General features: G+C 42.3%; 1 protein-coding gene across 3 annotated transcripts in view; it reads left to right on the top strand.

The window, feature by feature from the left end:
• The window catches only part of CACNA1H (calcium voltage-gated channel subunit alpha1 H), a 440,438-nt gene that overhangs the window by 324,046 nt on the left and 100,467 nt on the right, over window positions 1-15,925 (top strand). For all 3 annotated transcript variants that reach the window (XM_069984196.1, XM_069984197.1, XM_069984195.1), the window contains exons 8-9: window positions 7,385-7,477; window positions 10,918-11,692. In XM_069984196.1, coding sequence (XP_069840297.1) covers window positions 7,385-7,477; window positions 10,918-11,692 — 868 coding nt within the window. The remainder of the gene's footprint in view (window positions 1-7,384; window positions 7,478-10,917; window positions 11,693-15,925) is intronic.

Genomic DNA, 15,925 nt, shown 5'->3' with positions numbered 1-15,925 from the left:
AATACGTCCCCGCACCCTCCCTCCCTGTGTGAATGGAGTCTTGTTCCATAGCCTCATGTTCCATGTCGGACTGTTATACCCACAGCGATGTGCTCAGCAAGTAGACGGGATAATAGATCAATCGGTAGGAACGTAGTGCCCGCACTCTCGGTGTATAAGGGTAATAGATGCAGATGAGGCGTGAATGGAAAGACAATACACGGCAAGTGTGTCAGACTGATGCCGGGGTGCTACGGCAGGAAACACAGTGATATGATGGCATAAGCAAGGAGGTAAAAGATCACCGAAGCACTCACCGGTTTGTAGTAGTCTTCAAAGGTTTATTACATAAACATCACAGGGAGGGGAGATGGTGGATAAGGTGCGGGAGCGTCTCTGCAAACAACCGTTTCACGCCGAAGCGCTTTGTCAAGTTCAGAGTACGTCACTACCGGGGTAGGTGTGTCTTATATGCATACAGTGTACATGAATGAATAGTGAAAACATAAAGAAACATAGGTGATTAGAAAGTTATATACATAAATCTTACAGGAAAACGCTCCAATCATTCCTTTCGTTAAGTCCCCCAGGGCCAGTAGCGTCTAACTTAGCAATCCATAGTGCTTCATGTCTAAGTAACCTGAGGTGCCTATCGCCTCCCCTTTCGTGTAGATCAATACGCTCTAAGCCTAGAAAGCGGAGGCATTTGGTATTCCCTGCATGGACCTTGTTCACATGATCGATGAGCCGCGGAACACCCTTTCCTGTTCTAACAGAGTATGCATGTTCTTTATATCGCGTCCACATTGGTCTCTTAGTTTTGCCAATGTAGAAGCGATTACATGGACAAATAATGGCATAGACGGTGAAAGGGGTTCTGCATGTGATAAGGCTGTCAATTTGGCAATCTACACCATTAAGTTTAATGTAGTCAGAGGGAATGAGTTGTGAGCAGTAGTTGCATGTACCGCAACGTTTATTACCTTTAATAGTACTATGACTCAACCAGTCGTTGCGCACTCTTTTTTGTGACATGTTCACATTAAGAAAATTAACGATGGTGCGATTCTTACGATAGGTGATAAGTGGGCCTAATGTCGCTATCTCTTTAAGTTCTTCGTCCTGTTCAAGCAGATGCCAATGCTTGTGTATGCTGTTGGCAATAATATTATTTAGTGGGGAGTTCTGGAATGCGAAGGTGAATCTGTTAGCTTCTTTGTTAGGACTAGGTTTGGGTGACAGTAATTCGGCTCTAGAGAGTGTATTAGCTCTATCTCTCGCTGCTGATACCATATTAGGGGGGTAATTCCTCGCTAGTAATCTCTGTTGGAGGGCATCGGCTTGTTTTGAATAGGACTCGACAGTACTATTAATTCTCTTGAGGCGGACCATCTGACTATAGGGGATTGAGTTTTTTACCCGGGTGGGATGCGAACTCCCGTAATGGAGTAAAGCGTTACAAGCGGTTTTCTTCCTAAAAACCGAGGTTTCCAATTTATCATTAGTCACTTGTACTTGAACATCTAAGAAGTCTAGAGAGGTGCCGCCTATGGTGTATGTGAAATACATGTTAACCCCATTGTTCACATTGAGGTAATAAACAAAGTCTACAAAACTGTCATTACTGCCATCCCACACAACGAAGACATCGTCCACATAACGGAAATATGCTCTGATGCCTCCGATGTGTGGGTAATGGGCACAAAATACCAAATCATTTTCTAGCTTAGCCAGAAATAAATTAGCGTATGTGCAGGAGACCGGCGTACCCATCGCGGTGCCGACCTCCTGCACATACCACTGGTCATCGAACAGGAATACGTTGTTACGCAGGACAAAATATAAGGCTTCCTTAAACTCACCCCCCTAATATTGTATCAGCAGCGAGAGATAGAGCTAATACACTCTCTAGAGCCGAATTACTGTCACCCAAACCTAGTCCTAACAAAGAAGCTAACAGATTCACCTTCGCATTCCAGAACTCCCCACTAAATAATATTATTGCCAACAGCATACACAAGCATTGGCATCTGCTTGAACAGGACGAAGAACTTAAAGAGATAGCGACATTAGGCCCACTGATCACCTATCGTAAGAATCGCACCATCGGTAATGTTCTTAATGTGAACATGTCACAAAAAAGAGTGCGCAACGACTGGTTGAGTCATAGTACTATTAAAGGTAATAAACGTTGCGGTACATGCAACTACTGCTCACAACTCATTCCCTCTGACTACATTAAACTTAATGGTGTAGATTGCCAAATTGACAGCCTTATCACATGCAGAACCCCTTTCACCGTCTATGCCATTATTTGTCCATGTAATCGCTTCTACATTGGCAAAACTAAGAGACCAATGTGGACGCGATATAAAGAACATGCATACTCTGTTAGAACAGGAAAGGGTGTTCCGCGGCTCATCGATCATGTGAACAAGGTCCATGCAGGGAATACCAAATGCCTCCGCTTTCTAGGCTTAGAGCGTATTGATCTACACGAAAGGGGAGGCGATAGGCACCTCAGGTTACTTAGACATGAAGCACTATGGATTGCTAAGTTAGACGCTACTGGCCCTGGGGGACTTAACGAAAGGAATGATTGGAGCGTTTTCCTGTAAGATTTATGTATATAACTTTCTAATCACCTATGTTTCTTTATGTTTTCACTATTCATTCATGTACACTGTATGCATATAAGACACACCTACCCCGGTAGTGACGTACTCTGAACTTGACAAAGCGCTTCGGCGTGAAACGGTTGTTTGCAGAGACGCTCCCGCACCTTATCCACCATCTCCCCTCCCTGTGATGTTTATGTAATAAACCTTTGAAGACTACTACAAACCGGTGAGTGCTTCGGTGATCTTTTACCTCCTTGCTTATGCCATCATATCACTGTGTTTCCTGCCGTAGCACCCCGGCATCAGTCTGACACACTTGCCGTGTATTGTCTTTCCATTCACGCCTCATCTGCATCTATTACCCTTATACACCGAGAGTGCGGGCACTACGTTCCTACCGATTGATCTATTATCCCGTCTACTTGCTGAGCACATCGCTGTGGGTATAACAGTCCGACATGGAACATGAGGCTATGGAACAAGACTCCATTCACACAGGGAGGGAGGGTGCGGGGACGTATTTCACGTCCTGCAACAGTAAGAATGAAGTTCAAGTGATTAGCTTGAAGACGCTTGAATACCGCATCATGTCCATGGCCGAGAAGGAGATGCGTCTATTTTGGACTATAAATTCACTTCAGGCTTACAAGGACAGCGGTAGAGTCCCCAGAGGCTTAAGGAGTTATAAAAATCCTTCTTTGTTTCAAGATGACCCCGCTTTCATTCAAGCATGGCAACAAGCACACCTGATTCACGCCACTAACTTGATGGACTTAGTCCTGGAGCGTAATCAGAGGGAATACGAGTCTATCACTACTACCTTATGTCAAATGAAACTAGAATATAAAACCAGAGCCACCACTGTTCAAGCCACTACTTTCCTAAATAAATTAGAAAAGAAACTTAAAGATATGCAAGAGGAAATAAAGGAAGTGAAACGTGATAAATTTGTCCGAGATAAATTGGACTACGATTCAAATAAAATATTTGGCTGGCAACAAGCAGTACACAAACAAACGAATAAGAACAAAAAGAGATACAATAGCAAGAAAAAGGCTTCTGAATATTGGACCACCGAATCCGATACTAGCGCGTCGGATGAGGGCGCTAGCGGTACTACTTACCAACATAACCAAAGGAGCGGCCCTTTAGAAGGAAAACCCGGAGAGGAGGAGAAAAAGCCAGACGCCAGAGGCTCAAGAGTAAAACAAAGGAAACGAGTGTCATGGAGACACTAAATGACGCCCCCAACCTCATTAACATCTCAGGAGAGACTCTGCCACCGGACTGTATCACATTGCTGTCCAAGGGTCTCAACTTTGGACTGACCGAGGACTTTGCACCCACCAATTTTGAAGTTGACCTATTCAAGGGCATCCGCAGGATCAACCTGGCTAAACAATTTAATACCAATAAAAGCTTTAGTGAGCAGCAGATTAAGAGTGAGACCCGCTGTTCTGTGGGTCCCCTAGGGTTCCAAGTCCCAGCTGGTTTCAATCGACAGGAGATAGAGTGTACCAGGTTCTTGGCTGGCCTTGACTCCCAGGCGCCATCTAGAGAACAGACCATGGCTGATCCCTTTAAGGGAGGCAATAAATCTTCTTACTGCCCCCAGGTGACACCAGGAGGTCCCATAGATACGTTTCACAAATTTGTTATGAAAGATATTAAAGCCCTGGTCTACCCTAAAGCATTTAATAATTTAACACCTAAAGAAAGTAAGGCCCTAAAATGGCTTAAAAAACACCCCAATTTAATCACAAAGAGAGCGGATAAAGGAGGGGCCACTGTGGTCATGTCAAGGCCCTACTACATGGAGGAGGCTAAAAGACAGTTAGGTGATCGCAATACTTACCACCTGCTCACTAAGAATCCAATACCAAAGATTCAGGAGCAGCTTCGCACCCTCCTCCATAAGTATAGTAGCAATGGAGCCATTCAAAAACGCACAGCCGAGAAGCTGTTGCCCCCTGCACCAAGGGCGCCCAGGTGGTATTTCCTGCCTAAAGTCCACAAGTGCCTGGACAGACCACCTGGGCGCCCCATCGTGTCAGCCATTGGGTCACCTACCGAGTACTTGTCACAATTTCTTGACTGGTCCTTACGACCTTTACTTGCTGAGACCATGGGCTACCTTAAAGATTCGGGAGACTTCATTAATGCCTTGGATACTATACACTTTTCTGATGGCTGTATTCTGGCTTCCATCGATGTAGAGAGCCTCTACACCCGCATCCCCCATGATGCGGGTGTAGAGGCAATCGATTGGTTCGTGTCTAGATGTGATCAGCCTGTTGCATTTAGGGAGTTTGTTAAGGAAGCCTTATATTTTGTCCTGCGTAACAACGTATTCCTGTTCGATGACCAGTGGTATGTGCAGGAGGTCGGCACCGCGATGGGTACGCCGGTCTCCTGCACATACGCTAATTTATTTCTGGCTAAGCTAGAAAATGATTTGGTATTTTGTGCCCATAACCCACACATCGGAGGCATCAGAGCATATTTCCGTTATGTGGACGATGTCTTCGTTGTGTGGGATGGCAGTAATGACAGTTTTGTAGACTTTGTTAATTACCTCAATGTGAACAATGGGGTTAACATGTATTTCACATACACCATAGGCGGCACCTCTCTAGACTTCTTAGATGTTCAAGTACAAGTGACTAATGATAAATTGGAAACCTCGGTTTTTAGGAAGAAAACCGCTTGTAACGCTTTACTCCATTACGGGAGTTCGCATCCCACCCGGGTAAAAAACTCAATCCCCTATAGTCAGATGGTCCGCCTCAAGAGAATTAATAGTACTGTCGAGTCCTATTCAAAACAAGCCGATGCCCTCCAACAGAGACTACTAGCGAGGAATTACCCCCCTAATATTGTATCAGCAGCGAGAGATAGAGCTAATACACTCTCTAGAGCCGAATTACTGTCACCCAAACCTAGTCCTAACAAAGAAGCTAACAGATTCACCTTCGCATTCCAGAACTCCCCACTAAATAATATTATTGCCAACAGCATACACAAGCATTGGCATCTGCTTGAACAGGACGAAGAACTTAAAGAGATAGCGACATTAGGCCCACTGATCACCTATCGTAAGAATCGCACCATCGGTAATGTTCTTAATGTGAACATGTCACAAAAAAGAGTGCGCAACGACTGGTTGAGTCATAGTACTATTAAAGGTAATAAACGTTGCGGTACATGCAACTACTGCTCACAACTCATTCCCTCTGACTACATTAAACTTAATGGTGTAGATTGCCAAATTGACAGCCTTATCACATGCAGAACCCCTTTCACCGTCTATGCCATTATTTGTCCATGTAATCGCTTCTACATTGGCAAAACTAAGAGACCAATGTGGACGCGATATAAAGAACATGCATACTCTGTTAGAACAGGAAAGGGTGTTCCGCGGCTCATCGATCATGTGAACAAGGTCCATGCAGGGAATACCAAATGCCTCCGCTTTCTAGGCTTAGAGCGTATTGATCTACACGAAAGGGGAGGCGATAGGCACCTCAGGTTACTTAGACATGAAGCACTATGGATTGCTAAGTTAGACGCTACTGGCCCTGGGGGACTTAACGAAAGGAATGATTGGAGCGTTTTCCTGTAAGATTTATGTATATAACTTTCTAATCACCTATGTTTCTTTATGTTTTCACTATTCATTCATGTACACTGTATGCATATAAGACACACCTACCCCGGTAGTGACGTACTCTGAACTTGACAAAGCGCTTCGGCGTGAAACGGTTGTTTGCAGAGACGCTCCCGCACCTTATCCACCATCTCCCCTCCCTGTGATGTTTATGTAATAAACCTTTGAAGACTACTACAAACCGGTGAGTGCTTCGGTGATCTTTTACCTCCTTGCTTATGCCATCATATCACTGTGTTTCCTGCCGTAGCACCCCGGCATCAGTCTGACACACTTGCCGTGTATTGTCTTTCCATTCACGCCTCATCTGCATCTATTACCCTTATACACCGAGAGTGCGGGCACTACGTTCCTACCGATTGATCTATAACTACTATAATACTGCCCCTATATACAGGAATATAACTACTATAATACTGCTTCTATATACAGGAATATAACTACTATAATACTGCTCCTATATACAGGAATATAACTACTATAATACTGCTCATATATATAGGAATATAACTACTATAATACTGCTCCTATATACAGGAATATAACTACTATAATACTGCTCCCTATGCACAAGAATATAACTACTATAATACTGCCTCCTATATGCAGGAATATAACTACTATAATACTGCTCCTATATACAGGAATATAACTAATATAATACTGCTCCTATATACAAGAATATAACTACTATAATACTGCTCCTATATACAAGAATATAACTACTATAATACTGCTCCTATATACAAGAATATAACTACTATAATACTGCTCCTATATACAAGAATATAACTACTATAATACTGCTCCTATATACAAGAATATAACTACTATAATACTGCTCCTATATACAAGAATATAACTACTATAATACTGCTCCTATATACAAGAATATAACTACTATAATACTTCTCCTATATACAGGAATATAACTACTATAATACTGCTCCTATATACAGGAATATAACTACTATAATACTGCTCCTATATACAGGAATATAACTACTATAATACTGCTCTATATACAAGAATGTATAAGGTGTAAATAAATTTCCAATAAAATGTGAATTTCTTGTGTTCATCTTGTTCTAACGTTCCCTTCTCTCTTCATTTGCAGGTTATAACCCTGGAAGGGTGGGTGGACATCATGTACTATGTCATGGATGCACATTCTTTTTACAATTTTATATATTTTATACTACTTATAATAGTAAGTATCAGATTTGTCCCATTTGGGCCCCAGATGCTGGGAGTTCACCCTTCTTTTCCTGCTCACCATTGCTGCGAGTGATGACATCATTATGTTCCGGGATATATTTAGACCTGGAAGTGTCATTCTCCATTTCTTCATTGTTTTTTTTTTTCTTTTATTAATCTCAGACCTCACAATTAATATATTTCTATTGTAATTTTTTTTGTTGTTGTAAGGAATGGCCACCTGGGCCCGTGCCACCCATGACTGGTGGTTATGATGTCCGTGATGTCCAACAACATACAGACCTCGATAGAAAAGTCGAGGCAATCACTTGATGATCGGGTCCACCGCTGTTTAGGCTTTTTGGCCCACGTCATTGCCCTTTTATTTTACATAAATTCAAAAACATTCTGTAGATTCGGCAATCAAGAGGTTAATGTGAGAGCGTTGTCTAATATAGCCGCAAATTGTTTCCGTCTGTAGACAGAGACATCTCTAATTAGGAGAGTGCCGTCAACTAAGTAACAAAAACTGTTGTTTTTGTGTACAACTTATGTTTACACAGACGCGGGGAAAAGTTTTTTTGTTTTTTTTTAGCGAGCCGTCGATTCGTGTGTAAAAAGTCTTCTGACAATCTCAATATATCTGTTACCTTCCCATCGTGGGGCTCAGATAGATCTGCAAGGAAAATGAAGTGTAAGGCTGGGTTCACACTACGTTTTTGCAATCCTTTTTTTTGAAAAAAACGGATTAAGGCTATGTTCACCTTACGTAAAAGTACGGCCGTTGTTGCCATCGGCAACAATGGCCGTACTTTGTATGGTGTGGAACACTGCCTTTACTGCTATGGGATCCCGTCCGGAGCGTATTCACATTGGATGCGCTCCGGCCGGGATCCCATATGGCGCCGCAAAGAACTGACATGTCAGTTTTCTGCGGCCGCAGAAAGACCTGTCACTTCACACAATGAAGCGAGCGGCTCCAGTCGCTTGCTTCATTGTTTGCTAAGAGAGTTCCGATGCGGGAGCGCGCTGATGCGCCCGCATCAGAACACTGCGGCCGGAAAGATCTTAAGTACCGGCCGGAATGATCTTTTGCAGAGACCGGCCGTTCCATGACCCGGACGGGTCACGAAACGGCCGGTCATATACGTAGTGTGTACATAGCCTAAGAACGGAGTGACTTCCATTATAAAAAAAAAAGGATCAAAACGGATCCGTTTTTTTTTACGGACACAAAAATGAGGTTGACTATGTTTTTGTTTGTCAAAAAAAAAAAAAACAGATCAGTTTTTTTATAATGGAAGTCAATGGAAAAACGGATCAAACGGACGCACACAGTTGCATCTGTTTTTTTTTTATCAGTTTTTTTTTTGCAAAAAAAAATGATGAAAAACTGATGAAAAAAATGTAGTGTGAACCCACCCTAACACAGAGCCCGTTTTCCATGTAAGCTCCGAATATCTTACACCTCTTAAAAAGTCAATGTCATGAAAAATCACTTTCGACTTCGTCATCTGTCATGTGACCCGCTGTGATCAGAACATATAGCCGGGAAGAAATGGCGGCAGCATCGCCACCCACTACCCGGCCGTATCCCTGTAACAGCCAACTCTGACAATGTAAGGGCTTTATTACACGAAGGGATAGTCTGCCAAATCAGGCCGATTCAGCAGATTATCGCTCCATGTAATAAAGACAAGGATCAGTTCATAAAAAGATCAGCTAAAAATCATCGGATGCCGATTGCACGTCATTATGTGTAATAGTGATGCGTGGCCGACGGCTGATGACTGTGTAGAAAAAATAATAAACGTTATATAAACGTTTTGAAGGCTTTATTTATCTTCAGCTATCTAAAATCTAAACATATATTGGTAAATAAAGTTGTTTTATCACCTTTCTGCTTTGTGTTTCTGATGTTTACCTTCATTAGCCTAACTTTCTGTCCAGTGTACATCCTAAACTGCACTCAATTTTCTGCTTAACACTGTAGCTGGGAATTCAGCCAATTCCATCTCCCTCCTACTATGTTAGTGGGGTGGGTTATATTAAAAATGTATGGTGGGAGGGAGATAAAGTTGGCTAAATTCCCAGCTAGAGTGTACAAGAACAAGAATCCATTACAGGATATACACTAGACAGAAAATAGGACATTGAAAACAACAGAGCTAAGATTTAGCATCAAGCACAGATGGATAGACTAAAAGACCACAGAATGATAGTGAAATAACTTTATTCACCAGTATATATTCATTTATTAGACAGCTGAACATTGGTTTTATTAATGGAAATTCCTTTAATGGTTTTTGGATGTTTTTCTTTGATTTTGCCAAGATTGTTCCAGGTCCCTTCATTATATAGCAGCTATCATATGACATTGCTGTCCTATTCTCTGTAACCTGTGGCAATGAACATCATATTTGATGGGTCTAAAGGCCCAATAGACGCTAAACATATCTCTGCCAAACCTGCTGATTTGGGCAAGACCAGCCGATCCTCCTTTCCCGGCAGATGGTGTCAGGGGAGAAAAGGATCAACGTGTTCCCTTTGTTCTCAAACAGATAAGCTGCCACCAGAGATGTTTGGCACTGGATAACACCTCTCTCTCCATTCACAATATATGAATCCCTGGCAAAGCCAAACATTCATGTGTAGGGGAGGATCAGGAGAGATAGCGATGCTCAGATTTCAACAATCCAAACCCTTTGTTTCCATGGGATATAAGCTCTTTACATAGAAAACACATAATAGAATCTTTTAGCTATATGTGGATATCGGGAGGAATCTTAAAGTTCCCCCCCAAAAATAAAAATTCTTTCAAATCAGCTGGTCCCAGCAAGTGCCAGAGATTTGTAATTTGCTTCTTCTAAAAAATCTTAAGTCTTCCAGTACTTTTTATCTGATGTATGTCCTACAGGAAGTTGTATTGTTTGCAGTCTGGAGATAAGGAGATATTTTCTAAGTCTGTGTCAGTTGATGACACGGACGGAGGTGGCAATAGAGAGCACTGTGTCAGACTAGAGAGAATGCACATCTTCCTGCAGGACATACAGCAGCTAATAAGTACTGGAAGGTTTGATATTTTTTAATAGAAGTAAATTATAAATCTCTGGCACTTGTTGTCACCAGTTGATTTGAAAGAATTTTTTATTTTTTTTGGTGAACTACCCCTTTAAGTATACAGGCAATTTATGAGCAAATCCCATACCTGGACCTGGAACATCTATGGCTACTTTTAGTATTTGATAAGGTCATCTTATAACAAACTTGCCCTTTATACTGTAGTGCATACATCGAAAAGCCAAATAAAGGAAATTGTCCTCCATTGGGAAATCACCGCCATGTTTCAAGGCGTTTCGATCTTACAGACACATATTGTGATGTTAACATTGTGCTCGGTGGCTTCAGATCTCCTTTCAAGCCATTTTTATTTTCAATGGTTTATTCCCTTAGGTGGGTTCTTTCTTCATGATAAACTTGTGCCTGGTTGTAATAGCAACACAGTTTTCTGAAACGAAACAGCGGGAGAATCAGTTGATGCAAGAGCAGCGGGCTCGATACCTCTCCAACGACAGCACAATCGCCAGCTTCTCCGAGCCGGGAAGCTGCTACGAGGAGTTACTAAAGTACATCTGCCACATCTTTAGGAAAGTCAAGAGGCGGACGCTAAGGCTATATAACAATTGGCAAAACAAGCGGAGGAAAAAAGTCAACCCCAATAACGCCATGAACGGACAGGGCCGGGGCCGAAAGTGCAAACGGAGAATCACTTCCATCCATCATCTAATTCATCACCACCATCATCATCACTATCACATAACTAACGGGAGTCCCCGCGGACCCAGGTCAAGTCCTGAGATATGTGACGTGGAGATGAAGGTCATGAAGCCAAAGAGTCAGCTTAGGCTTCTTCCTCCATCCCCCGGTCACCAGAACACATCGCCCAATAGCGAGTCCGTCCATAGCATCTACCATGCAGATTGCCACTTTGAGGGACACCAGTTAAAATCCTGTAAGTCTTCCAATGCTTCCTCAAACACCAAACTGGATGTTGGGCTAAACCACACCAACATGAACTATCCCACCATCCTGCCTTCCCCCACCAGTAAAACCAGTCCTTCCACCTTACCGAAAGGGAAAAGAAGCACGTCAGTCAGCTTGGTGAACAGCCCAGTCAGCCTGAATGCCGAGTCCTACGGAAAGATCCATCACCTAGTCGGAGAACACGGTAAGGAACATATCTCGATTATTATGTTTAGTCAAGAGTCAAGGAAGAAGCCGCTTGTTTTGTAATGTTGTTAATATTATATGTAGAAGACCTATACGTTATTTTACTTAAAAGGGGTTATCCATAATTAAAAAGAAGAAAAGCAGCACCACCCCTGTCCTCAGGTTGTGTGTGGTATTACAATTCAGCTCCAGTCACTTCAAGGAAACTAATCGGCAAAACCCCCACACCCAAACTAAGGAGAGAAGAGGGACTGTTTCTGGAAGAACCCCTTTAAAGGGCAAGTTCAGCAATTTTTTTCCCCTTCAAATTTTTTTCCGCCAGAGTTGCCCTTTAACTTCTCCACATTAAGCGAGGAACCTGTACAAAATTTTGCTAACAAGTAAGTTATGATCCACCTTGGATTATAAAGACATTTATTTTAATGGACATCATGTAATACCTTATTACGCCTGTGGGGGTGCTGCAGGTTAGTGGGACGTTTGCTGATGGGGTTCTTCCAGGTTACATCTAATCGTTAGGTCCTAGCAGCTAGACAGATACCCTACTGAGTGTTAGGAGCTGTTAGATCAGGGGTGATTATGCATGGCCAAAGCAGAAAGCTACAAAGAGCGTCTCTTACTCTGGAGGACCCAACACATCTGTGTGTTACAGAGACATAGATGTCATGTAAAGTGTCATTTGGGTCTGCAGCTAAATTGAACACTTGCTGATGGGTGTCCATATGATTCTACCAGTTACAAAACGTTTTATTTTCACTCTTGAAGGCCCTGCTCATCCAGGTGTTAAACAAATATCCCATTAGTTTTAAAGGAGCTCATGTAATGCCCCATTTGTCCTGTGGAGGTGCTGCAGGATATGTCAAACACTTCCGTTTAGGGTTCCATACAGATTACAGCTGATCACAAGGGGTCCTGGCAGCCGGACAAGTACTCTGCTAGGGTATTCTTCCCTAATACAGGAGGATGATGGCTTCTCCCTGACAGCAGAGTGTAATCATAAAACTATATCTTACAGGATGTCCATATATTACACACACATCCCATTGATTATAGTGGACATCATGTCATGCCTTATGTCTCCTGTGGGGGTGCTGCAGGATATGTCAAACACTTCCTTATAGGATTCCATACAGATTACAACTGATCACCAGGGCTCCTGGAAGCCGGACAAGTACTCTGCTAGGGTATTCATCCCTAATAGAGGAGGGTGACCAATTCTCCCTGACATCATAGTTATAAGACTGCTGTTTATCTTACAGGATGTCCATATATTACACATACCTTCCATTGATTATAATGGACACCATGTAATGCCTTATGTCTCCTGTGGGGGTGCTGCAGGCTCACAGATCACAGCTGATCATTGAAGGCCCGGTATCAGTATCTGCTTATCATAGATGGACCATTCTAACCAAAGAGTCTTGTCAAGAGTGCACTATCCCTTTAAGGGTTACAGCAGTGACTCGGATGAGGTTGCAGCTTCTCCCATTGTCCAGTGCACTTTACACGAGTCAACATGTCGTCTCAATTCTCAGTTTATGAAGTATTCATGCTGGATCCTTGACTTGGCTGGCTCTGATCTGGCTTATATAATAATGGCTGAAGGTAATAATCACAGTTGTGAATAACTCATTACTCTGCCCCGCAGCCGAGTGGAAGGAAATCACGAGCAATGGCTTCATAGCATGGGAACATAAACACTTAAGTATAATTGCATACATTTGCTCGACATAAATAGCCGCGTGGTGATCTGGAGAGAAACGGCCCCATTAAAGAGAGACTAATGTCTGATACCGGCGTTCTACTGAAGAGAGCGCGCTCGGCTCCTTCCTCCTTGTGGTTAGCTGCAGTACGGAGTGTTCTCCGACGCTTGTCACCCCCGCCGCGCTGTCACCCCCCTGCCGCGCTGTCACCATGGCCCATTTACAAAATCCTGTTAACATCACGCAACATTTACAGGAGCTCTGGGGCGCCCCTCTATTGTCAACGTACCTGGCACCTGCGCCAGCATTGCACGTAACATTGCAGACGTCACGATGTCGCCTGTCGGAATAAACTGACTGTGAACAATAAGGTTTGTCCTGCAGAGACATATCGTAACACCACAATTTCTATCAAGCGGACAGCTGTCCGTGTGATGGAATGATATATAGCACTTTTCTAGATCCCAAGGTGACAACCACTGGCATTCTGCAGACTCCTTCTAGCGTTCCAGGTGTGCCCATGTAGAGGTAGAAGACCTGGATTTATTGCATGCATCTAAGGGTCAACTTAAAGGGAATGTGTCATCTGAAAATGACTTATTGTATAAATAATGTTTTACATTTTTAAAGAATTTTTGGTGACATTTTTTCAATTTTTTTTCCATTTTTCTATCAATATTATAAAATAATCCTGATATCTTGCAGTTTTCATTCTCACCACTGGGGCTAAGCTGAGACTTCCTGTTGTGTCAGCAGTGATAAGAGGAGGCTGCTGTACAGTGATCTGTACAGCATTGCAGGGTCATGTGACACCAGTAGATAGAGGAGACAATGGCAGCTTCCTGTGGAATAACCTCCTCACAGGTCACAGAGCGCGCTCAGTAATTTTTCACGTTCATCTCAAGGGGACAATTCTGTCTATTGTTGTCTATGTACATGAGTCTTGCTGTAAAGCATGTCACTAAATGCTGTTAAGAACAGCCCAGGCAATATGGCAGCCCCCATGGCAATGTACAAAAAGGGAAATTAAAAAAAATACAGTAAGTAAATAGAAACAAATTAGAATAAAATAACATTTTTGTATCTAAATCTAATCAGTAAAAGAAAATTTAATTGACACATTCCCTTTAAACCAATTATATTATCTTATCCTGTTGCAAAGAGCAGCTACTGTATACCAGGAGTATCCATGTATATACAAGTGGCCCAATGTCATCAATGGGTGCCATATTATTCCTTATTGGCCTTACTAAAACTGTCTGCATACCCCACCCAAACAGTTTCCTCCAGGCAACTCAGAAACAACATAGGGATAAGAAGAAATAAGGCTCCTCTATAGCATACGTTAGACTAGTGCTAGACCTAGTCAATGTCCACCTATTTCCTTTTGTCTAACATTTTATGCATTATAGGGGTCATCATTTCTGATACACAGATCCAAATCCCTGCATAGACAGAGTTACATGATAAAATTCTGACTGTTTTAAGCCACCACTAGAGGGAGTGTAGGAGCTTAATGAACACATATTTATTATGAAGTTCACTGTACAAGCAGTATGCACTATGCATTTAAGCTCCCCCTAGTGGTGGATGTACAACCTCAGGATGTTATCATATAGCTGTATGTTTAGAGGAGATTTTGAGCTCTATATCGGAAAAAAACCAGAGCACTGGACATTTTAAAATAACCAGAATATAATTTCTGACTTTTTTTATAGGCAAACCCTATAAAATATTAGCTCCTATAGGGATAAGTAAAATTGACTTCTTTGCAGTATACATCAGACTAGTGTAGTGCCCATTTAAGTTATTTTGTGCGTCATAGGGGTTGATGTTTCTGATATAGAGCTTTAAATGCCCTGCATAGACAATTACATGATAAAATTTTGTCTGCTTTAAGCCACCACTAGTGGGAGTGTAGGAGCTTACTGAATACAGATTTATTATTCAGTTCAATGCACAAACAGTATGCAGTGCTCCCCCTTGTGGTGGCTGCAGGCTGTCAGGATTTTGTTGTATATGTGTATGTGTATTTAGGAGATTATGAGCTGTTTATCAGAAAAATAGCTGTGTCCATTATAAAAAATATGTAAAAAAAAATTAACCCGGACAGTTTTTGAATTTGTGGCCAAGTATAAGGAAAGATACACCCCACCATGTCACAATTACCTGAATGACAACAAATGGTGCTCTTATTGGGCATATAAAATGGCCGCCCCCCTCTTCTTGCGTACACTACCCAGTTGTGATCAGCGACTCGGAGAAATCAAAACGAGACAAATTTTCAAAGTATTTTTCAGTCATATTCGGCACATTCGGTGTTTATCTCATAAACATTCCCCTGGGGACAGCACCTATAAGCCGCTGCTCAGAGCTCTTCATTGACAGCACATATGTTTAGATGAAAGCTGCTGACTGATTTGCATGTGTATTGTGAATTTAATAGAAGCTGCGGCTGTGTCAGCACTGCCGCTTCCCCCACAATGCTTACACAAACGCTTACTTTCGGCAAGCAGCAGTATTAACTC

This window comes from Dendropsophus ebraccatus, chromosome 9 (genome assembly GCF_027789765.1).
Source record: "Dendropsophus ebraccatus isolate aDenEbr1 chromosome 9, aDenEbr1.pat, whole genome shotgun sequence".
Lineage (NCBI taxonomy): Eukaryota > Metazoa > Chordata > Amphibia > Anura > Hylidae > Dendropsophus > Dendropsophus ebraccatus.
Note: the sequence above shows the minus strand (reverse complement) of the source record. Positions and strands in the feature narration are given on the sequence as shown.